Below are 26,097 nucleotides of genomic sequence, written 5' to 3' on the forward strand. Positions count from 1 at the left end.
CAGACGCGCTGTCGAGATACGATCTTCCGTGGAAATTCTCGCGATTTTATCGAAATTCATACGCGGCCAGCATGTGTTACATCCGCGAGAGAGCCGTTGTATCGGCAACATCCTGTACAGATGTGCGATCTCATGTCCGCGTAAACCTTTTCGTCTCTAGCCGGATGCCAGCTGTCATAAATTGAATGGACCACGAAAGATCGACGGGTTGTACGCGTCGGAATATCGGTACGGTCATCAAATAATTCTCTGTCGACGTCAACGCGTGCGAGGCGAATAATTATCCGTGTCGCCGAAAACCCGTTTTGACTTTCTTCGTGCAATTCGCGTTCGTTCTCTCGTCTCTTCGAAGGTTAGAAATGTATGTAGGGGACATTCGTCGTAATGGCATTTGTGGGAAACACGCTGCCCGGAAAATCGGACGAACGCGAGGAAGAATGACGCGCGCGAAAACAGCCGTGTACATTCATTTTCTGACACGAACACGATCCCGACAGTAGTTTTAATTATCAGAGTAGCGGAAATTGCGCCGATCTGTCGCTCTGAATCGCTCTAGAGTATAAATTAATGGTAACGTTACATATAAATGTATTATGTAATATTATTAAATTATTTTTTCTTTTCCCTTAATAATGAAATCCTACGCATGATTATAAAATTATATACATTTTCTCTCATTGAGCAATCAACAATGAGCATCAAATTCAACAAGTGACGCAATTTCGTTTATTAACTACAATTATTAATTACATACCAAAAGCTGAGACGAATTGAGAAACGTAAGGCTCCTTCGCAACCTGAACCGCTGCGCTGTCTCTGAATTTTCATTGTGAGTGCCGTTCACCCGCAGGCATTTTCCGATGTTGAGCAATTGACAGAATAGGAGGAGAGCAACAATCGACTTGATCATTTTCTAGAGTACATTTGCGACGTGTGACACGTGGGATTCTTCGGCGTTCGATTAGATGCCATCGAACTTCGAAGGCAGCGAAGACTGGATTGGTTTGGAGGCATCGTTTTCGTGTGTTGCGGAGACTGTTAAACAACCCCCGGCGCAAATGTTTGCGCCGGGTTCTCCGGGAGTTGCCGGCGAATTGTTAGCGACGAGGTTTCGTGGTTCGAGCCGTTCGCATGTAACGCGATCCAGCGAGAAGCAATTCTCACCGATAACGCATCGCGTATCGCATCCGGACATAGTTTAGTCAAATATTTGAAGTCAGCGCGACGGCATGATTATACAACGCTGGAGATGAAATTGCGTGTAACGCGTCCCCGTTAATAAGTTAAGTTCGCAGACCGCGTCGTGTTGATACAAGGCTGCTGAAAGTTACATCACGGTGGGACCTTTTCGCACCTGTGTGGCATGTCGTGCGAATTAAATGTACGTCGCAACGAGAGATGCTGTAATACATGAAAGAGCGAATGCGTGCTTGCCACGTCTCTCGGTGGAGCAGCTGCTTTAATCATTTGTGTCGCTGTTAAGAGTTATTAAAGCTACGAAACGAGCGTGTTTTAATTCAGTAAATTTCTGTCTTGATTTACATTTGAACAGCATAACAATAAATGTTAAAAGAGAAATTACGCAAAGTTAAAATTAGTTTTAATTTTATGTAAAGCACCAGCAACAAGTAAATTCGATATTTGCTGTTGTTAAAGTTTACCGAAAATAAAGTATGTTATTTTTTTTTATAACGTAAGAATATTAATATTTCGAAAGTTATGAATTATTGCACTTCAAATTTTCTATATTGCAGAATTCTGCATTGTAGAAAGACATTAACTTGCTTTGGCAATTTTCTCGCTTTAATTTATCATTGCCACTTTCTCATTAAATTTTTAGAAATTCTCCTCAAATTCATACTTTACAAAAAATATTACAATATTTATAGTATATAAATTTACATCGAATCATTCAAGCACTTAAGATCCAACTTGACAGTTAAAGGCCTTTATTTCTTATTAGTTGTGTATTCACATTGACGATCCTAAGAAATCCTTTGTTTAATATCGATTACAATACTTTAGCCCCCTCTAAGTACATTATTTAAAAAGTTTGAGAATACTTGTTTTAAATTTAAATGTCACATTCTAGTAACCATACATTTTTTACAACGCTCGAAAATTCCTCCTAAAAATCCCGCGAATTCTTTCGCAAATGGCCGAATGCCAAAATGGGTTCGATGACTCGACGAACATCAGCAAAAAAATTTATATCGCGTTGAAAAACCGCGAAAGGGAAATTGCGTTTGCGCTCCATTTTCGTTATAATATCACCTTAATGTTGCACTAAGAATGAATAGATCAGCACTTTGCTGATAACGTTATGGAAGAAAGTTTCCCTCGATAAAAGCGGCAAAACTTCTGCGGTAGCCTCCGGCCTGAGCCCAAATCGAAGTCGCATCATGAAAAAAATAAGAGAGAAATGGAAAAGTCAAATAAAAAGGACAATAAAGCCAATTCTTTCAATATCTTTCTCTTTAAGTCCGACTTTAGCTTCCATATGGTGTCTTCAATCGTAAGTACGAGCGGAGACTATATTCTGCGAAATAGTAACAACGTTGGTCTCTTTCAGACTTCCAAGAGTTGGTTACAATGGAGTAAAAGGATCAAAGGTAAACTATCTTGTCGATCGTACAGCCAAGAGGAAAAACGAGAGAAGATTATTTGTTTGTATTATACATATATACTTTATATACATCATATTAATCAATCTTGACGAAGCAGAATTATAGTAAAATAACAGTAAATGTTTTTCTGATTGGAAATTGTGCATCAAAACCAATAATTTTGAATTTAAATGCTTTTATTTCTCACAGGTGCAGATATACTTCTCTTTTCTTTCCCACAGCCATAAGTCACAAAGAATTGTTCGCGTTTTTAACTTTTGGACATCATATAATCGACGGTGGCCGGCGGCAGATATCTTACAGGCCTTTAAATGGATGATCCAGTAACGTAATAAAATCTTAGCGAAAATTTGTGCGAGGGCGGGACGGTTGGTCGGTCCATTCGTAAAGAAAAATGACCAGCAGGTAACAAGAAGAGCGAAGTTTCGTTTTACCACGAAAAGATCTCGAGTTCGTTCTTATTCTGGTAATCACGTAACATCGTAGAATATCTTTCCAAGTCGGCACGAGTTCATGATACTGTCTCTAAATTGAATCACGACGGCCGTACGAGTTTTACGAATCTCGTAAAACTCACCCTCGTTATCTACACGGAATCAGACCGTCAGACCTGCGGCTGAATTCAAAACGTGTGTTTCCCATGGTCGGTTAAGCAATGTCCATTCATCCACGAATTCTTGCCTCTAAGAAAGAAACGAAGTTGTGCAGCTTGACCAAAAACGAAATAAAAAAATTTATTCCTGAATAAAAACTTTCTTGACTTTCACGCTGTTCAGATAATAAAATTCTATATATGGAAAAAAAAACCGTCTTGCTGAAGTATCTAAAAATTTAGCTAGATACAGATAAAAAAATAATTTTATTAGATCATCAAAATAATTTGCAAGACTGAAATTCATCAAATAAATTATAAAGCTCTCAAAAATATAAGTTCAAAAATTACAAAAATTAGAGGGCTATTCAAGCCACGCTGGATGTCGTGATTTAATTTACTGACTAATTTATTGTTTATATAATATATAATAATTTGTATATGACATCTAGGGTGACTCGAATAGTCCTTCAATTTTTATAATTTTTGAATTTGTCAAAACTTTTGCAGCATTGTCCATCGTACTTGAATTACCTACATAACATTTTGATGGTCTAAAATTACTTTTGATCTGACGTATCCAGCTGAAGATTTTAGATGCTTCAATAAAGTTATTCTTTATATAAAAAAAAAGTTTGACTTTTCTATCTCATGTCTGCATATCATTGCGAACGTTATACTGATTTGTTATGCAAATAAAGAAAGAAGAATGATGTATTGCAGAATTAAATCGTATCGCGGGGACCTCGATTAAAGAACTGCAATTGTGTAAAGTGTATATTTTTGACAGCGTGGTAGAAAACACTTCCGCGGCTTCGATCAATTCTTTTTATATCGAGAGAGGTCGGATTGCAGGATACAATGCAGAAAATTGGTGGCCAACTAAAAATAAATGGTTACAGCGCGCGGGGTATTTCTGAAACAAAAGAAGACGTATGCGAGGTCAGTTTATCACGCTGGTCAACAATGGTGGTATCGGAGGACCATTTTCCACGGCAGTTGTGCCGCTTAAAACGAAAATTGAAAAAAATACCCGTCGTTCGTCAGCACCTTAGAAGTGGCTTGAAATGAATGATAAAGTGCCCGGAAGCCGAAAGCGGAACGAAAACTTCTGCTTTAATTTTTTTAACGTTTTGTTATAAAACCTCCCTGGCAAGCTGACGTTATTTATCATCATTTTGACGCCAAATTGGCATCTATAATGTTAAAATAACAATAAATGACATCAACTTGTTTGCTGGGTTGCTTTTTACATAATTATATGCAATCTATTAATAACTATCAAAATATAATAGACAGACTTTTCAGGCTTGATGCAGATTAATAATAATCACTTTTATCGTCGACTATAATTGATGTTCAAACAGTTATAATGCATTAAACCCGTCTTGCGAATCGGAAACTAGCTCGTGGCTGATCGATATCTTTTTGGATAATCCCTAAAAAAGATAGTCGGTGAGAAGTTGATTTGTTTTCTGTTACATTGCCTCGACGGCCGAACAAGGATATATACGCGAACAGAGCTTTATTACGTCGTCTTAGAGTTGTAATTCAATTCTGTGGAATCCGCAGCAGTGGACATGCGAACTAAGCTAAAGGTCTTATCTACTTCATAAAAGATCGAGCGGTTATAGTTAGCTCTGAACTGGTATGTTAACAATAATTCTAATAAAAATAAGAATTCGAGGACAATCAATTCCTATCAATTCTATCAATTCTTATCAATCGAATTCCTGTCAAATACCAGTCGAGCCTAATCTCGAGACCTCCACTTCAAAACAAATTTTTAAAGCGTCAACAAGAGTTTTCGATCTAACTGCAATAAAAAATAAAAAACTCTTTGTAAACTAGAACAATTGGTGTAAAAATTTTACATAAAAGGGTATCATGTTTTATAAATTCGAATATAGGACGATAGGTTGGAGATCACTTGATACAAAATATATATATATATATATATATATGTATATACGTGTAACGGAAATGATAGTGGATTGATTTGTTGTGACAGCTCTCATTGATTCTATAACGAACATATTTTCTATATTACCTCCAGAATATACCTGATCTCAGAATATACATAATCTCCCCTCAAGCTTCTTATATCAAAGACCGACGAAGCTTACTATCTTTTCTTGCTGCGCGATTGCAAGGCAAACCTTGATCCTTTTTATGTTGGATTTATTCATCTAGGATAATGTAATATCATGATTTTCGATTTTGTTCTTCTTTGCAAAAATCTGTGACTTTTTAGCTATTCCACATAATGTTAAAATCTTGAGCTTTTCGGAAAGCCTGCTCTTCGAATACGACAACTAAAAAGTCTGACTTTTGTATGGACATCATTAAAAATTAAATTATTATTAAATTATTAAAATATATATATCATTAACATTAATTGTGTTTGGTTGTTAATAATTCAAAAATAATTTGCTTTGAACGTTACGAAAAAGTTATTTCTGGTATTTCTTTTCAGGATATCCAGTGCACATAATGTTACGTCGATATATACGCAAGATTCTTCGTTTAAGCTCGTAAATCATAAATTCTGCCGCACGTCGTGTCCATCCTGATATTACAAATATTAAAGAACAGGACAATGCGCAATGTACGAACAGAATTGATTATTGATAGTATTAATAATTGATGGCACTATATATCAAATAACACCATATAACGCATATCAAGGGCAGAATTTTTATTAGCTATCAAATTAAATTCGACATTTTTTGTATTAAATAAAAAAATTTTATTAACAAATCTTTGAAACATCTATGAGTTCACTATTGTCCCTTATTATTGTCCCTATAATTTTAGAAGATCTGGAAAAGATCGCATTTCAGCCTTTACCTTGTGTATTACAGTTCTATTTTAGTTCTATTATGTATAGGTGATATTATCCTAGCTTCCACGTCACCGTGGTATTAGATCAAAATTACTACATGAAAAAAATGGAACGATTGTTATCTGATAATGATACTCTCTCTTATACAATAACTGACAAGAATCTTACTGGTGAGTTGCGGACTTTTCTAGTTAGATAGAAAAACAATAAATTTATAGACAAATTCACCTATAAAAAACTACTAATCCCTGCGGGAATATTCCTAGATCATATGGTCTTCCAAAAGTCCATAAAAATAATGTTTTTCTCAGAATAATTGTGTCTTTAATTAATAGCCCATTGTATAAACTTGCTGTTTATTTACACTACTTAATTATTAAATATTAAGCATTAATTATTAACAATTACCAGCTTGTTTTGACTTATAGCCTTTAATTTGAATGTTTTATTATTTGAGTCTGAATATATTGATTGTTATTTTATTTACACAAGCGTTATGTTTGCGTTTTACAATTTTATTTTTTTATTTTATTAGAATTTTGGATTACTTATTATTACATCATTAAGGATAGCATACCGGAAGCACATAGCCACGTTGAAAAATAGGTTTTATTTACTAGAGAAGTTGGATGGAATTTATTATGAGTCGAATTTAAAATTGGCTTCTTTGGATGTCATATCGTTATTCACCAACGTATCAACAGAATTAGCCATTGATAGTATTAATAAGAGATAATACTATATATCTAATAACACTCATATATCGAGAGAAGAATTTTTAATAGCTACCAAATTAAATTTGACATTTTTTGTACTTAATAAAAAATTTTACAAACAAATCTTTGGAACATCTATGGGTTCACCATTGTTTCCATTATTGCGACTATAATTTTAAATGATCTGGAAAAGATCGCATTTCAGCCTTTACCTTGTGTATTACAGTTCTATTTTAGTTCTATTATGTATAGGTGATATTATCCTAGCTTCCACGTCACCGTGGTATTAGATCAAAATTACTACATGAAAAAAATGGAACGATTGTTATCTGATAATGATACTCTCTCTTATACAATAACTGACAAGAATCTTACTGGTGAGTTGCGGACTTTTCTAGTTAGATAGAAAAACAATAAATTTATAGATGAATTTACCTAGAAAAAACTACTAACTACTGATAGGAATATTCCTAGATCATATGGTCTTCCATAAAAATCCATAAAATTCATATTTTTCTAAAAATAATTGTGTCTTTAATTAATAGCCGTTGTATTAACTTACTCTTTATTTACATTACTTAATTATTAAATATTAAGCGTTAATTATTAACAATTACCAGCTTGTTTTGTCTTATAGCCTTTTATTTGAATGTTTTATTATTTGAGTCTGAATACATTGATAATTATTATATTTACGCAGGCGTTATAATGCGTTTTGCAACTTTATTTTTTAATTTTATTAAAATTAATTTTGGTTTACACAGTTGTTATTACATTATTAAGGATAGCCTATTTGAAGCACATAGCCATATTGAAAATTGGTTTCATTTAGCAGAGAAATTGAATGGAATTTATTTTGAGTCGAATTTAAAATTGGATGTCTTTTTTGGATGTCTATCGCTGTTCATCAACGCAACGAGCGGAATGAAAGTGAACGGACGAAGGAAATAGCGACAGCACATGGAACTAAGAAGTATGAAAGACGCGCTTGCGACTAAACGTGACGCAGTTATCGGGTGTTATTGTCAATACTCTCGTTCGACAACAGGTGCGAAAAGAAAATGATCTGCTCGAAATTTATAAAGGTCAAGACTGATCATTAATCATGACGCAGTACAACCAAGGTGGTGTCAAAAAAGACGCTTCGTTTAAGTCTCGAACTCTCTTCATTTACGCTATTAAAAAATTTGTGTCAAATACAACACATTCTGTATGTTCCAAACGGTTCACTCAAATTTTTGTGTTTATTTAACATAAAATAAATATATTTATAGAAATAAAGATATTGTGTAAAAAAATAATCACAAAAAAGATAATGCGTTTTGTAAACAAAATGTAGAAGTATATTCTTTTAGTATAATTAATGTGTGTAATAATTATGGTATGTTAAATTAATCACATTTTATTTATTCATTAAACATAAATTAGAATTTATGTTTAAAAACACTTTATTTTTACGTTATTTGTTTATTTACTTATAAAGCGTGTCATTTTGACATTAAAAAGTGTTGAATATAAATGTAATATAAAATCTTTAAATAACATAATCTCATCATGTTAAATTAACACTGGAATATGTTAAAAAATTGAACACAAACTGTTAACAAGAACGAATAAACCGTTTTCATAAATATACAATGTTTTTTTTATTATGTATGTTGCGTATAATTTCATTCCCAATGTGTCGCACGTTTCAACAAATATAGAGAAATTAGTTTTCATATGACTCAGCTTTCATTATTATTTAATACCATAAACGCCAAGAAACATTTTCTTTTAAAATAGACTGTAACGGATAATATTTTCATACAATTGTAGCAAACTAAAATTACTGATTCTACCATTGCGATAAAAACTGCATGACATAAATTCTGTATAAATAGAAATAGTAATTTTATTAAACGCAGAAGACGTAATTTAAAAATTTTTCTAGAATAATGTAGTTATTCTAATATATTTCAGTAAAATAATCTAAAAGGCTTTCCGTGCATTCCGGAAATAAATTGTCACAGCTGTTGGAATCTTGTTGACCTGCGATTTCAGCGGCACGATATTCTTGATCGAAGGCATTTCTGAATGATTCAGACGTAGTAGAAGGCCTGAAATAGTAATAAAAATGATTACATCTTTAAAATGAAATTCTGATTTTTTTACGTAGAAAAATATTATAAAACAATATTACAGAAATATATCGATAATGAAACTTATTATGTATTGCGCTTGAAGTTCAATAAAATAAGATATTGTTTCGCAATTGTTACAATACAAATTATAATATTCAGAATACAAGTTTTAATATTCAGAACATACAATTTGTCCTATTCATTCTGAATAAATATGTTACAAAGCGCTCGTATGCAATGAGCCTAGATATGTTGCATAATATGACTATGCATGTAACGCGAACTATTCATATTCCTAACATAAGCCACGACAATGGTAAAGCAAATGTATACAGTTCCTTAATCGTGAAGTTATTCTGGGCTTAGATAAAGATTACTCTAAGAGACTACTTGCCGGATTAACGCTTACGTGAGGAAAATATGGGCGAGCTGCGCAGTCAGAGTATCGCTCCGTCTAAAAGGCACTGCTGCGGCTTCGCAAATAGTTTTCAAAAGACAGGCTTTCCCCGAACGTGTGGTCTCGAAGACCGACTCGAGGATTTCGTAACATTCCCATCTGGATATCATCGCTTCACGTCGGAAAAAATAACAATAGCAACACAGGTGAAATGTATACGTAAGAAAATGATATAAAATAATAAATATAATATTAAAATTATTGAAAAAAAAAAGTGAAGTATACTATATACTATAAAATATTGAATATGTTCTTTAATTAAACATTTACTTCAGACTTGAAGTTTATTTACAAATTTATACCTAACGATTATTTAGCTATACATTCATCATTTTTAGAACCATCAAGTAAAAAGTTCTTTAAAATATCTTTCAAAATTAATTAAGAAATTAATGTACACTTGGAAATTATTTATAAATAAATATTCCTTTTATTTTATAAAAGTCTTCTCTAAAAGTTAAAGCTGTACGGACAAAATGTAATTGAAGCTTATGATTAAATATAATATTACGTTTTTTTTAAACCTTTGTTATATTTTCTTGCTACATCAGTACCGGTTAATACCTCGGAAAATATTCTCAAAGACCATCAAGTATCTGAAGATCAAACGCCACAAGTCATTATGAGTCCGAAACAGCGGAAGAAAAGGTATGGTAAAAAGAAAAAAACTAAAGAAAAAAAAAGGGAAAAATTCAAGCTACGTTAGATTGGATTAACGAGATCAAAGCGAATGAAAGACTCCTTCGATAAAGAAGTTAGATTAATGTCCATTGTGCTAGGAAGTAGGCGCACGGACCACGCAACGAAAGTAGATTTATTAACATGTAAAAGGAAAGAATCCTCGCCTTATCTCAGTATTAAGCCTTGTTCTTCGCTCCTTGAGTCCTGAGTATGCTCGTCAGATTTCGAGGGACAGAATTCAACTTAACACCCTCTCCATGCATCTTGTCAATGCTACTTCTTACATAATATTTCACCGTTTTTTTTCTTCATCATCTAATCGTCTTCCTTTTGAATATAACGATGCCGAAAAGCAGAAAGACATGATTCATGAACTTTGCCTTTCGCAGAAATTTTTCCGTGAAGGTCCAAAATATGTAGTTAATGATCTCTTCAAGATAAACTTTCCAGGTCAGTTATAGTATGCTGTTTCATCCGCGTAGGATTGATATCTTTTCTCTGATTAAGATAATTATCTGATGATAAATTAATAAGCGCGATCGATATTACGATTGATGATTTTGGATTTATTTTCTTTTGATTCTCAGGTGTGGAAATATACGATGATCTTTTTTAGACTAAATATAAATAGCTTTTAAATATATATTAATAATATTTGTGTATATAAAAGTTTAATATATTAATAATGCCCTAATACATTAAATTTCAATAGAGAAATTAAAATTATGACGTAAATAATTAGACAATATTTTATAATAGAAATTATATATAATAGAAACTTAGATTAACGGTGTAAATCCAATAATTTGAACAATGATTTGAAATTATTATTTTATTATGCTTACGAGTATGTGTGAGTGAAAATATAAATGGGAAAGGTTGTCACAATAGCTTCAATTAATTCATATAGAATTAATACAGACTAAATGGTACGAATTAATCGTTTGAATAATGATTCGAGATTATTTTATTTCCGATGCGAGTCAAACGCGGAAAAGCCCTCTGAGAGGACAATAGCTTCAATTAATTTCATATGCCGCGCAAGCAAAGAACATGATACCTTTCGCATTTGGTGGAGAGGCGTCATTTCCATCAGGCTCGACATGGCGGTTGATCGATCTGTCATAGCGGACGTATGGATCCGTCAAGTACGAGGCGTTAAAGGGCAGGACGTAATTAAATTTCATCACGTAGCCGATAATCATGCTGACGTCAACTTCCATGGGTAAACCGAGGCCGAGGATTAACTGGAACGGTTTTCAAATATAGGAAGGTGTCATCGATCGTTTGCCACAACCAGAGATCGAATCACCCCGTCCTCCCTCTTGCCATGCCATCCGCCCACTAGTGCCGCCAGCGATCGAGGTTCAACCACACGAAATTAGATCGGAAAATGGATGTTCCAAAACTCTGTGATTCGCCAGCGATATCGCGAATCACAGGATCCTCTATCAAACGTGTCGCTCGCCGTCGAGTTTGTACAAAACGATTCGAATAACACGATAACAGGTCCATTTTTATTTAACTTTTATTTAATTTCAAAGTCAAGTGAACTTCGTTGAAGTTTTCGAAACTAAATGAAAAATTGAGGTGTTCCTCTGATACGCTGAACAATTCTGATTATTGTTATAAGAAAAATATATAGCACAGTTTAATAAAGAAAAGCAAGTCGTGCCGAGTCGTGCACATTTAAAATTCACCATTAATACTTATTTAAACTAACAAGAAATCTCATTGTTATTTTATTTAGCAATATCCCTTAACGGCCTCGCTGAAATATCGGTCTAACCAATTTTTCATACGACCTCGTTTGTTATGTTTAAGAACACCTTCAGAATCTGTAAACTTGCACATACCTGAACTTTCGTGGGAGTATTGTTTCCGGGCGGCGGATACACCAGGTATCTCTTATCGCGCGCAAACCAGCCGCTACTACGAGATAAAGTGGTGACATAAATATCACGAAGGTAGACACATAGGATGGCTAGCGCAAACGTACGAGAGATTCGCATTCTTAAACACCGTTGGGACTGACAATTTGGCGAAGCTCGGTTGAGGCGGTCTACCGCGCCAATTATCACAATTAATAGTGTTGATTAGTCGGCCACCGCGAGTTAAGCGGGTAATGAGCGGAAGTGCTTTGATTTTGCGAGATACATGTGTAATGACACAGGCGAATATTGTTGCAACGTAGTACATGAGAAATGGATTTTAAAAAGATATAAAAATGTATAAAGATATATTGTATAAAATATAGTTTCATTAATATTTCTTGAAGTTGAGAATATACTGATATTTAAATTTTGTTTATAATATGATCGAATGTACGAAAAACTTTTTCCCTCTTTTCTCTTTCTCCTTCTACATGTAAATACATCAGGAGACATGATAGTGTCCCGGCAATAAGCAAAGCGCAGCGACACTTATTCCTTAGCGTGACACAGAATGGAGGATACGATATCAAGATGACAAATGTCATAATAAAAAATATTATCTAATTAACGTTTTGTAGTGCAATATCATTCGCATTTGATCTAATTTAGAGCTAATTTTATAAATAAATTATTGAAGCATAACTGACAGCGGTTTATAGCAATGCGAATAAGAATTTTATTCACTTTATTTCAATGTACTAATTTTTCCTTAAATCAGGCATTATTATAGTGATCATTTTCGATTTCAACGAAGAAAAATACATTAAAAAACGTAGAACTAAGTAAAACGATTCCCGAGCAGTGGCGAAACTCTTGATTTCTGCCCACTTTAGTAGCGTTATAACATTTGCTCAATCATGTTTACACGGCCCGTCACACGGCTTGTTCGATCTTTCCTTTGTGTCTTTATAAATTTGGCGTGACGCCGTTACAGCGTCAATCAGCGTCGATCTATATTAAATATATACTATATTTGTAAATATACACTTTAAAAACACATCGATCTATAAAAAGATCAAAATTTACTATCATATAATACATTTATTTTGGTCAAATTATTTCACGAGGACGTTTCTATAATATTAAGAAAGATTGTATTTTACAAATTTTGTTGTACAATATTATTTTATTTTACAATAATGATTAACTAACTAAACTAAAAACTATCTGAGGCATAATATTTTTTGCACGATTATAGTTAAATCGCGATTAATGATGCCAAAAACTAATAAAAGCAAAAAAGAGATAATAAAAATTAACCCACTAACTTTACTTTTTTAAAAATTATTGTAAGTAATATTCGCGACGTTTTTGTCACAAATGATATTATATAACAATTTTATTATTGTATATTAATTTAAAACTATAAAAAAGAAGTGAAATTAAAATAATATTTTGAGTATCTTTATTTAAAATGTTTATGTAAAATAGGACACAATTCTCCGAGCGGCATCTAGAAGACATCTTTATGATATAGACATCCTTTGGACATCCTTTAAAATAATGTTGTATAGGATAATTTTTTTGCTCACAATTACAATATACTATACAAAGTACGGATGACATTTGAAGTGTATTAAGTATAACAACACATTAAAATGAAAGAACAAAATGCAATAGATAACGTAATGAGAAACGCAGAAATTTAACCCTTTGGAACACTGTGTAACACTGTGTAACACTATGTCATAATTGGAACACTTTGTATAAGACAGTATTACATTGTGTCACCTGTATACATTGTTGGAAAACACTCAGTATATGCTTTTACAATATAAGTTAATTAGATTAAGTTAAAGAAACAAGTTGCTCTATATTAAATAAAATTATAAAAACTTTCTCTTAACATAAAATGTACATACATACATCAAGTTTATGTTGAACAAAAAGCAACATAAAATAAACAAGAAATTAAAAATAAAATTTTAGTAGTTATCACTTGAAGATATGTTACAACCATAGGCCATAGATAAGTATTATAGATACTATAGATAATTAGTACTACAGATAGTTAAGATAACTGATATACGTTGATTCATATTAACTGATAATATCGCCATTGTCGCCAATGTCGCTATATGTAAAGAAAATACGGTGGCCACGAGGTTTTTCTCTCAAAGCGTGAGAAAAAACATTTTTTGTTTCCGTTCTTTCCCGGGTTTTTTCCCGGTTCTTTCCCTCCCTCGCAACACTAGTGACGTTTCGTCGCAAATATTTGTAGCGGTTAATCTCGCAATTAATCTCGGCGGCGTAATAGCTCTGAGGATTTGATTACTGACAACTCAATAAATTTTACGCGAACAGTTTGTTCAGATGTGGATTTAACTGAAAATCTTCTTATGGATTTTTGAAGAACTGATGTTAATAATTTGAGCGCGCGCGGAAATTTTGTTATAACTAATGCTGCTGTATGAAAGAAATGTATTATTCAACCGGATTAAGAAGCATGAATTAAAGAGTCGATGATGTTTGCGGGAAAAATCTTTTAGTGTCTAAATCATTATATATATCATTTTGTATATCAAATGTATCTCAAAACGAAAATAAAAGAAACAATCGCCAATAATCTTGATCTTAACAAATGTTATTCAGGACATGATCCTGTATAACGCTTGAAAATTGCAGTATATCATTAGTATTACCCAAGATGTCCGGCTAAGACCTCTTGAATGTTTAGGATCATGTCCTTTGTTAAGATCAAGATCATTGGAGATTGTTTCTCTTATTTTCGTTTTTGCACTGAAAATTCATCTTTACATAAAACACACTGTTTAAAAGATATTTTTGTACGTCAATTAAAGTGATGTACCCTGTATATGTTGATTGTTTAAGACGCTAAAGAATTGATAGAAAATTGCAAATTTATGCAAATTTTTGCACAAATGTGTGCAATAATAATATCCAATCGCGTGACGCAATATAATAGGTATATAATATACGACGTTTATGCTTGAAGCAATTCTCTGCCTGTGATTATACAAGCGAAATGTTTGGATACAAATTTCCGTCGATAGGTAGGTATTGAAAAATGTTCAAGATTAAAATTACTCAAGATGTCGTGAAAAGCTTGCTATTTAAAAAGCTACGCTCGTCGACCCACTTTGGTAGTATCCTTTCGCCATGCCCCTCGAGTGATCGGGTCGACGATCTCTCTATCGTTAATATCGAAGCAGATAGTAATAACAAGTGGCCTGCAACACACCTTCGTCGTTTTCGCTCGATATTAAAAATGCCCGTTGCCAATAATACTGTCTTTGCCTGGCGTAAAGTGTACTCGAGGGAACGAATCAAGAAGAAACGGGAATGCAGAAAGCGATGCGTCTCCCAGGGTATCAGCGAATCATCCCGACATACACAACGCTCGCTCGCGTTTATATCTTCGTGTTAAAAAACTTACACGAATAATAGAAAAAGAAATATATCGATACGGTACATGCGAGATATTTCCCTCGCGCATTTTTCCATGGGGTTAGTTGTACCAGTTGATATCGGTTCGCTAGGATGTATCATCGGGTGGATATTCCAGAGTAGGAAAAAGGTAATCGAGAAAACGTGGTTATGAAAGGTGATTATCGAAAAACTGTGCAAGCCCGATGAACTCGCCGCGGAGAACTGTCTTCAACTTCTGAGTCTGGGAAACGGGGGAACGGATAGTTTAATGCCAAGCATTTCACAGACGGCTATAGCTAATGTCAAAAGATTTCATAATGACGAAGAAAAAATAAAAGCTCGATTGCATAATCACGGCAAACAATGTTGACGAGAATTGTTTGTACTTATTTTTCTTTATCTTTTATAATTAGATTCGAGCACCCTGTCCATATTCTTGCATCCTCCCACGTTTTTAATATCTGCTTTAATTTTAATACATTCATTTTAATCTTAATTTTATTTTTATTTGATTTAAATATATATAATTAAATTATTTTTCATAATTCAAAAATAATTTTATAATCTTCAATTAAGTTTTTATTACGAAAAGAAGAAGGATATCTCTTTTATATTGTTGTTTTTTTTTAGTTAATCTTTTAAGATATATTAAAAAAAAAATCTCTTTTCGTTTGATAATATAAATTTTATGTATGTTCTTTTAGGAGATATATATTTTTATTATTTATTTTTTATGCATTTACTTTCTTTTTTATAAAAATAGTTATATATTTTTCAATTTATTTATATATATAGTAATAATTAATAAGTAAACAATAAATGAAAAAACGGACAATTAAAAATAATAATTTTTAAATAAGTAAGTTAGTTCGCAGTAATTGGAGCGATTATATCAACATATATTTCTCAATATTACATACATATATACATATAACAAATACCGAACGTTTCGATGCACTCGATTACTTTGATTTATGACTACTTGAATTGTATTAAGGAAGTCGTATTATATAAGACTACCAAGATGTCTCGAATTATTTATCAAGAGGTTGTATTATATAAGACCGCTGAAGATGACTTGAATTAAACCGAAACATTCGGTATTTGTTATATATATATATATAATATTGAGAAATATATGTTTATATAATCGCTCTAATTACTGCGAATTTCTCTTAATTGCCCGTTTTTTTCATTTATTGTTTAGTTTTTATCCCAAGAGTCCAACTTCAAGAGATGATTGCTTTTGCCTACAAATCGATTGCCTACATGCACGAAGTAACTTTGTTTCTAAAATTTTTATTTGTGTGCAAAAGTGCTGTAGCTAATAATACATGTAGGCAAAAGTAACTCCGTTTCTAGAATTTTTATTTGTGTGCAAAAGTGCATGTAGGCAATCGAACTGTAGGCAATAATTTTTGTGTGCAAACGAATTGTCGGCGAAAGTGATGTAGGTAAACGATACTGTAGGCAATCGATTTGTAGGCAAACGGGATCCCCCCAAATAATGTTATTCATGCCATAGAAACTGTAACCGCAACCTCAATTGTTTACTTTTATATATGATTTCAATATATAACAGATAAAGAAACCAAACTTTATATTTGTGAATATCGCTGCATTCCGTTGATATTCCGTTCAAAATTCGATCGAAGCTTTTTGCATAGACAAGATTTATTTGCAGCAGAGCTTATTCTTGTGCCAAACACATCGAGCAAACAGTGCCTAATATTTCCTCATAAGCAATCACATAAAATCCCATAATCGCAAGAAAGAAGGAAACTGGCTTGGTAAATACCCTCTTCGCCGCGCCGAACGAAAGAAAACGAATGGGAAGAAAAACGATTAAAACTTTTTCCAGCTTGAAACGTTTCCAGCGACGCAAGCTTTACTCCGAGAATCATTTATCTTTTCCCGATACAACGGAATATTCCTGACGCCTCAAACGTAAACGCGAATTGTGGTTTTAAGCGGCGTGGGTTTTTGAGAGCAAAACTTAAAGTAAACTTTCTTAAACAAACCCTTCATGAAAGACATCGCACATCGGTAAGCACCTTCGGAAAAAGATTGCATTACTTCAGCAAGAAAACCTTTCATTATTACAGTTCGCAACTATAAAAGTATATAGGAAAATATATCTCTTTCTTTCTCTCGCAATTCTTCTAACTAAACTACGATCATCTAATCGTTAAATCTTTCAATATTTCTATTTTTTTTTGTCTTCTTATAAAGAAATCGAATTGTCCAAATTACTATCTGTGATTAACAGATTTCACAACGTGCATCAATTTTGAAGCAATACATAAAGATTATTTAATTTGAAAAACACAATAATAAGTAAAAATCGACAGAGAAATGTTCAATACAAATAAACGAAGAAGACCATATTTGGTCAAAATGAGTTTTGGTACCAAGATTCACTTTGACCGAAGTTTTTTTCGTTTATTTGTATTGAACATTTCTCAATCGATTTTCACTTACTATTGTGTTTTTTAGATTAAATAATCTTTGTGTGTTGCTTTAAAATTGACGCACGCTGTGAAATCTTAACCGCAAACAATAATTTGGCTAATTTGGTTTTCTTTATAAGAAGGCAATTTAAGAGGAAAATTGAAATGTCGAAGAATGATTAGATGATCGCAATTTACAGTTAGAAGAATTGGAACTCGTTTTGAATGTAGTCTTCTTCGTTTATTTGTCTAAAAAATACATTTCTTCTCCTTCTATTAGTAGTTTTAAGCTGCCGACATATCGTTTAACACAGATGTCAGATTCGGGAAAACTCATTCCATCAGTCCTATTTGCAGTGCATTAACTTTTCATCGGGCGTATGTGAGTGCGCGGGAAAGAGGTCAACAGACGTCGCAATTTCGATTCTCTTTGCTCGATTCTTCTCGATCTCTTCTGTTGCAGACAACGTTATCAAAGTCACGCGATTAAAATTACAGCGCCCTACGGTCATTTCCCGGAGATTACAGTGTTCTCGCTTTTATTTCGCGACGTCACCGCCACAGAAAATGGCCAGTTTACTCGGACCTCGTCGCATAAAAAATAACATCAGATTAACTTCAGGGGTCACGGATGTTTTCAGAAACGAGCTTCATAAGTGGAAATCTTCCAGCGTCAAATTTACTCGCTGACCAAAATATTTTCTCTCTCTGACAAAATATTTCTCAAGTTCTCAAGTTTTAATTACGCGAAAAACATTCCAATTTTCTGAGCAATTCTACGTGAAATTGAAAGTCATTATAACATGTCGTAATTCACACAGAGGATAAGCAAAATAATGTGAACGGTTAAAAAATATATTATCTATTTGTTTTATTAATGAAAAATTAGCTTACTAATTGTCTTGAATACAAATTCTATTCTTGTTGAAGTGAAGTCATACGTGCTTGAATAATGTAACAATTGTTACAATGCAATATTATATCATTCTTCTACTCAGAATATTTTTTAATTGCTTATAAGATATTGAAAGAGAAAATCTATTTTTCACTCTGCTTTTCAAAACTACAAATGATATTTAAATCAGGCTATTGCATTGGCCAGGAAATTGTTAAATTTTTAAAGAATAGAAAACAATTTTGAAAAATAGAGCAAGAAGAAAATTTCCTCTTCCTATCGTTTAATATAAATAATGGAAAGATGTTCTACTGAAAGAATAGTACAACATTCTATTCACTATTCAAATATTGAATGATTATTCAACAAGGATTGAATATGTATTAAAAGCAAATGATGAGTTAATATTTTATTAATGAAACAAGTAATAGAATTAATAAGTAGTGTGTTTTTCAAGGATGTTCATATTATTTTGTTTAACAAAAACCTTGTATAACCGTATAATCTTTGTTGAAGAAACTCTACGTAATTATCATTATGTGGGTATCTACCTTATGATTTATTTTTCTGTCACACGTCACGAAATCAATATTCCTGAAAAAATCAAGTTAGACCACTTCTGTTAAATTTTACTTTATAATGTATGAACTGACTAATTGAAAGCAGAGAGGTGCTAAAAAAAGCTGGCGTATTTAATTAATCGTAAGCATACGGCGGTGACATTTGTTTTTAGTCTTATCGAAGGTAACGCAAATGTTTAATTCATAAAAGGAACAAATCGCCGTCTCGATTCGAAATCTTCTGTGCTGGCTCAAGAATTATGGAAAATTTCATTGAGGCATTAATTCGGCATAATTTATAAGCCGAATATCTGACGGAGAGGAAAAAAACTCGCAAAACGCTCCACTGAAGACTTAACGTACATCTTCATTCATCGAAAAAGTAGATCGCCCTTTTTTTTTCCTCGCGCTGACCTAGTGGAAAAAGAGGACGCGCGCTTTGCGCAATGTAAAGGAAAGTTTCGTGGAAATTGCAGCTTTAACGAGAAGAACGACCACGCTGACAAGGCCGACTGGGAAAAACTTTAGAAAGCGATCGCGAAAGGTGGACAGGTGAACGTCGCCATTTTACTTGGCAATTTCGTCGCGCCGCACCCTTTACAAAGTTTCCCTTATAAATTATGCAGGAGGACGGCTGCGCGTCCTTTTTTGCAAGAACTCGTTCATAGGCTCGCGGGTCCTTTTCGTCGGACAATAGCGATCCGAAGAGACTCCTACTCGTTGGATTTTATTCACGTTATGTCAGCACGTTCGAACGGAACGGAGGCAACGAATCCGCTCTCAACCGCACTACGGTTTTTAATGCGAAATCCTGCATAAGCATTCGCAACGTGCACTCTGCGTTTTGCCTCTTATTATTTTACTTTGCGGTTTTTAAGGAATATATATCAAAAATTTACAAAGAGGACCAGAACTTATAAACATCGTGCATGTAATGCTAAAAATAGAAAATAAAAATAATCCAATCTTTATTTTTCAAGACAGATAAAATTTATACCAGTTTAGACGAACTTAGCGTCAAAATAGAAATTTATTTTCTTCTAAATTCATTCTTCAATTATTTTTGATTCTTAAATTGTTTTAAAACTGAATTAAATTTTGGAACTGGAAGGCTTACCGCAATAGTAGCTTAATTTAATTAAATTTAATTTAATTAAAAAATATTTTAAGAATTTATTACATTATTACTGTTGCTCAAAATTTTGAAAAAAAATTAATCCGTCAAATTATTTGTTTAGATTAATTTTTAAGTTCTATAAATAAATTATAGATCGCATCAAATAATTTAAAAACCAAAATTACGTTATCAGATTTACTTTTTATCAACACCATCGGTTAGTTGAAACGCCGGAGAAATCTCTAAGTAAAAAATTTACAAAATTCACTGGAATAATCATCTAGATCAGACTGGTGATCGAGCGAATTGTATTTGTATTCCCCGAATAAAGGTGCGCGTATCTCCCTTGTGTATTTCTACCGATCTTCTCGGCGACGTGGCACTCTCGCCGATTCGAGCAAGATTTCGTATTCCTCGTGGGCCGTCGACAGCGTCGGGATGCGCTCGTAACAGCTCCCCCAGGAACTCGTCCTTTGTCGAACGGATTCGCTGTGGATTCGCAGGCGACGCATATCGTAGAGCAGGCCTCGCCCAAGCGGAGACGCTCTATAGTTGATTCCGCAGCATAGAGATGCGTCGCGATGTGTAACTTACGTGCGAATACAGAGAAAAACGTGGAAAACGCTCGGATCAAATGGAGGAACTTTTATTTCACACTCACGCGTAAACGTTGTGAAAAGTACGCAACAACGAGGACTCATGCGAAAACTTTCCTACGTTCGGTTTTTTTCTTAAGTAAACCGTACCTTCTCGCATTTATGGTAATCGACGTGAAAAATGTAAGACCTGAGAACGCGTGTTTTACGTATATCGTAAACGTTACGTAGGAGAGGTATATAGGAGAGGTATATTATGTCACATAAATATTTTATATATATGTATATTAAAAAGATAGAAATATTAAAAAACTAGATTGTAAATAAAGAGATAAACAAATAAAATGTTAAATGAAATATAAAAGTCAGGGTTTTGTAAGATTTACATTTTCTAACTTCTTTAACCCTAGTAAGTCATTGTTATTTTTGGTTACCTTCCCGGTCACATCAGGATTTGTGAAACTCTGCAACTTTGTCATGCTATCTCTGGACTGAATAGGTATTTTTTAGCTTAAAATGTGTGAAATTTATACCTCGAAGTCAGACAAAGATAAATATGAATTAAATAAATAATATTTGATTTCAATTAATTACAATGCTTCAAAGAAATGTTATTGAAAAAATTCGCAAAAAATGACCACTTTGAAAAAATTTCTAAAATGTTTAGATTTAATTCAGGTCTTCAAATTATATTATAAAAAAGTTAAAGCAATGCAAAAAATTATATAGGGTACGTTGAACCCATGAATGACATATTAGATAATGCCTGTTCTCTAATACTAAAAATGTCCGTTTCTACCAATATAAATTTAATTTTAATCTCAGATCAAATAACTCTTCATCTTCTTCTAATTTTAAGAATTAAAAAAAGATGAAGAATAAATAGAACCAAAATTAAAGTTAATCTACATTGATAGAAACGGGCATTAATTGATTTATTCTTTCTTATTCGAAAAACTGTTAATCATCTAAAAATTATCAATTAATTCTCTATCGATTTTGTGAAATTTTACGTCTTCCGGCCTGGATTTTTGAGTTTTAATTCAGATTTTTATGTTCTTTTGGATACTAAAATCTGAAAAATTCTTATATACTTATGAAAGTATATATTTTAACAACGAATTTTTACTAGAGAAGTCAAATTGTATTTTATTTATTTTTTATAGATAAAAATTTATCTATCAGGATTTACAATCAAAGTACCAATTTTGTTTTCGAAATCTAACTTGGCAGAGGTTAAATCTTGTTAAATCAATATATTGAACTGTTTAATTATATAATATTATAATAAATTAATCTTACGCTTTATAAATAAGATATTTTAGGCATTAATTATTCTGCCCTTCAAATCTTTCTTTATAAACTCAACATCAGTCAAACCCCTTCGCTCGAAAAAAGAGAAAATGGCGACAATGACACTCTCTTCAACGTGCGTTAATGTTATAGAAGTAAAAAAAGTCATATGACAAAACAGTGCCGGATCTAGTGACCCATCGGCATTAGTGGAGCAACAGTACGTGTTTCTATCGACCATCTGAAAAAAGCCGCACCACGAACTAACGGAAGGTTCCTTCCGGACGAAAATGTGGAAAAACCGTGGACGCTGGAAGAGTCCTCGTAAAAAGGGGGAAACATCTGCGGTAAACAGCCATTCGGTCGTCGCCATTGGAAACGTACGACTACCGTTAGCAAAAGGACGAAAAAGAGTGGACGTGTCGCTTAAATGAAATACCGTAAACTCGAAAACCGCACTATAGCAGCGGTTCGCCCCGTAAAATAGCGCAGGTTTTCATAAATAACGAACCTTCTGGTTCAGAGATACAGGTGCAGGTCAACGTATAAGCTTTTCACGATTTCTATGAAACTTTCAGAATTCATGTCCGTTTTCGAAACAAAAACTGTACATGTTTTAACGCGTGAAATTCCGTCTTCGAAATCTTTTCGTGCCAACATTACCCTTTGAAAATTGATTATTTTTATTCATTGAGATTAGACGGAGGAAAAAAAGAGATGTTATGCGTACATTGTTAGGCCAGTTCGGTCACGTAACCCAAACAGTTCGTTGCTCGCTGTCGAAAAATAGTGCCAAGGTAAATTTACCCTATCGGTGCGAACAATTTCATAGTAAAAACACGAGCTTCGGAGACAGAAATAATTGAAACTACAAAAAAGAAATTCAATCAATTCAAACGATGGATCTGTCAACAATAACCTGAATAAAAGTGATTTAATCTTTAGGACGGGAAAACTACTAGTGGCGCTGAAATAGTTTCATATTTTGACACAAAGAATACAATAAATTAAACAATGAATATATTGTAACAAATCTTACTCGAAGAAAACCTATAAAATTTAAAAAATAGGTCTCCGCTCTCTAAAGATTAAACAATTATCCCCGCTCTCTAAAGATTAAATAATTATCCTTGAAGATAAAAGTAATTTTCACATCAACGCACTTCGTAATAAGTGCATAATGAAAAATTAAAATGCATCGAATGTTTTTTCTCGAACTGCTCTCAGCTGGTGGAAACAGCACACAGACCGAGTCATCTGATAGAGAAATTCCAATAGCTCCAATCTCTGGCTGTCAGTCTCGTCGTATCTCATATTGATGAAAACAGTTACCAATAAAAAGAAATAATGATAAATCGAGACCAAAGATCTTAAATCGAATAGCCGCATGCAAAGTTTTCAGTATTTATTTTACCAACAATTCCCAAGAAATACTTCGAGAGGGGGAGAGGCAAAAGATTCTTGTCTTAATTATTCTTTATTCTTTATTCTCTGTTCACACAAACGCAGCTGCGAGTTTCATAAATTGAATACGTTCGTTATTTGCACTATGCGGAGTTTAAGTTGATTTAGATAAATTTGTTCGTCGCTGCAATTGGCATTTTAACAGCGCTAGCTGGTATGCTGTTCATCGTTAATGTTCTGTTAAAAAATACTCGCTTGCAATAAACATATTATAATGTATTTATAGTCTTACACACCAAACTAATATATATTAAATTATATTGCATTGTTAATTTTTTATATTTTACATTATTGTTTTATGATTCATTATACTCCAGTAACTCTTATTTTTATTAAAATGCTAGAAATATAGCAGTAAATTGCTACCATAAAATTTTCGTAACATTAGAGAAGTTTATAGCTGAATTTTTTCTGCGCATTTTTGCAAAATTACATCACGAGGAACCCCTTCGCGAAGAATTAAGACCGCCTTATTTTATTAATTTTTGTAGCACCTTTGAGTGTTGTAAAAGATTAGGATAATATTTTTCGTAAATATATTTCAAATGAAGGAAACTTGCGTGTACCTAATGACATCCTAGAATCATCCCATCTTCTATGAGTATCTAATAAACGGATAATTAATCATCTCAGAGAGAGGACAGGAATTAATCACATCCCCATTAATATTCCATGTTTATCCTTCAGTTACGTACGGATCAACACCCGACATCTAAAAATACTTCAAGATATATCCATCAGATATTCTTAATTAATATTTGTAGATATTAAGTTACATTCTCATTCGTTAGTCAATCAAGCGATTTTATTTTAAAAAGATAGGATAATAATAAGACGCGATGTAAAAAGATCGATGAAAACGGAATATGATTGGGGATGCTGGAGCGATGGCTAAATTCGATCAATGTCGATGAAACAGATTCTTAATTACAAAGTAAAACATTATGTTTTTCTATATTGCCACAAAATTTTACATGTTACCCTCTTTCATCCGTTCTTTCTCTTTATTTCCTTTGTTTCACTCTGTTGTCGCAAAGTTCATAATGACTCTATAATCTTATATACACTCAGATCTTAACTGTATATATTTCAACATTATTATTTTTATTGTATTTTAATGTCTCTGTATGCTCTGTAATAATTCTGCGTTTGCTAATATTTTAATTATGCCTTCTTGCATTTATACTTTAAGCATTTTTATCTTCTATTGTCTTGATTTACTGCCCGAGGATAATTTTATCGCGTTATTTATTAAACAAGATATGCTTTCATGTATCGTCTCATTTCTATGATTCGTAATTTGTAATTCGTTTTGTTTTCTGAGAGGTTTAGTAGCAGCAGTTTTGCTGATGCCATTTGTATGTATATTCTGTAATTTCTTAATACACAATAAAATAATTGTTATTATTATTATATGTACATTAAGTAAAATATTTGACACTGACATTAATCAATATATGTATATTCTTCGTAATAAATAACTTTAACATTACACTCAATCGAGTCTCACTTCTTATACACACTATCAATTAATATACCTCAAAAAAATGGAAGAGCAATGCGACACAAATCAGAGTTATTATTGATCCGCGCCCGCTTCGTAGCTGTACATTATATCTTGTTCTTCTGTCGATCGTCCTTCCCGAATCAGCACTTACATATCGGCGTTCTGATTATGGATTAAGGATGCAACGTCGAGTTTCACGGATCCATCGCGAAATTAAGTTCTTGCGATACTTAAACAATCTTTAAAATTCATATTTATAATCTTTTTTCTTAATATAGAGTTGCTTATATCTTATCGCTCTACTTTTCCTGCTCGTGCAATGAGACTCGTGACACGTCATTAAAAGTGTCATAAATAAAAAGCCATTGAACAACTTGAAACCTAGTATAAAGAAATAATATAAAAACATAGAGTATAAAGAGATAATATTGCAAGAATATTTACATTTATAGTCATTTATGCTTTGTAATAATAAACACGTAAAAAAAAATCCCACGAGAAATAAGCAAGCTAATCTAGATCATCAGTATATTTATTCTGTCACTCAGTATTTTTTAGTTTATTTGCATATTTTATCCTCCAATATAAGCATCTTACAATAATTCTCATAAAGTTTCTAGAGGATCTGTAAGAACTATTTCTGACAATCGTATAAAAAGTGTTAACGTTTGTGTCTCGTGCAACAAGAATTAATTCAAATTACTTGTCAACGACTGCTTGAAAACTATGATAAAGACGCTACAAAGAATGCTGGCACCATTGTTAATCATTAGTTCGTTCTGCGGTTTGGGTTTGTTCGAGTATCCTCCTGAACATCCTAGGCCGTATGTCTCTTGCCTCTACATTTTGG

At 32.9% G+C, this 26,097-nt stretch overlaps 2 protein-coding genes across 2 annotated transcripts in view; both read right to left on the minus strand.

The window, feature by feature from the left end:
• The window catches only part of LOC108754454, a 5,201-nt gene extending 4,068 nt beyond the window's left edge, over positions 1–1,133 (minus strand). Inside the window, exon 1 of the mRNA XM_018496728.1 lies at positions 755–1,133. Coding sequence (XP_018352230.1) covers positions 755–910 — 156 coding nt within the window. The 5' untranslated portion in view covers positions 911–1,133. The remainder of the gene's footprint in view (positions 1–754) is intronic.
• A 7,595-nt stretch (positions 1,134–8,728) lies between these two features.
• On the minus strand, positions 8,729–12,055 carry LOC108754460. The gene is made up of 4 exons (XM_018496731.1): positions 11,898–12,055; positions 11,102–11,288; positions 9,313–9,472; positions 8,729–8,879 (listed from the first exon to the last, which is right to left on the minus strand). Exons 1-4 carry the CDS (start codon positions 12,051–12,053, stop codon positions 8,729–8,731), a joined length of 654 nt encoding a protein of 217 aa, XP_018352233.1. The 5' UTR covers positions 12,054–12,055.
• Positions 12,056–26,097: the final 14,042 nt, after the last annotated feature.

The sequence above is a fragment of the Trachymyrmex septentrionalis genome, unplaced genomic scaffold, assembly GCF_001594115.1.
Source record: "Trachymyrmex septentrionalis isolate Tsep2-gDNA-1 unplaced genomic scaffold, Tsep1.0 scaffold8, whole genome shotgun sequence".
In the NCBI taxonomy this organism is placed as follows: domain Eukaryota; kingdom Metazoa; phylum Arthropoda; class Insecta; order Hymenoptera; family Formicidae; genus Trachymyrmex; species Trachymyrmex septentrionalis.

What these genes read in the sequence shown, in the direction of transcription:
- LOC108754460 (XM_018496731.1), bottom strand. Translation starts at nt 12,053, where the DNA reads ATGCGAATCTCTCGTACGTTTGCGCTAGCCATCCTATGTGTCTACCTT. An exon ending in ATACTCCCACGAAAGTTCAG is followed by an intron (nt 11,289 to 11,897) that starts GTATGTGCAAGT and finishes AAACCGTTCCAG; the next exon opens with TTAATCCTCGGCCTCGGTTT. An exon ending in CTCTCCACCAAATGCGAAAG is followed by an intron (nt 9,473 to 11,101) that starts GTATCATGTTCT and finishes TCCGACGTGAAG; the next exon opens with CGATGATATCCAGATGGGAA.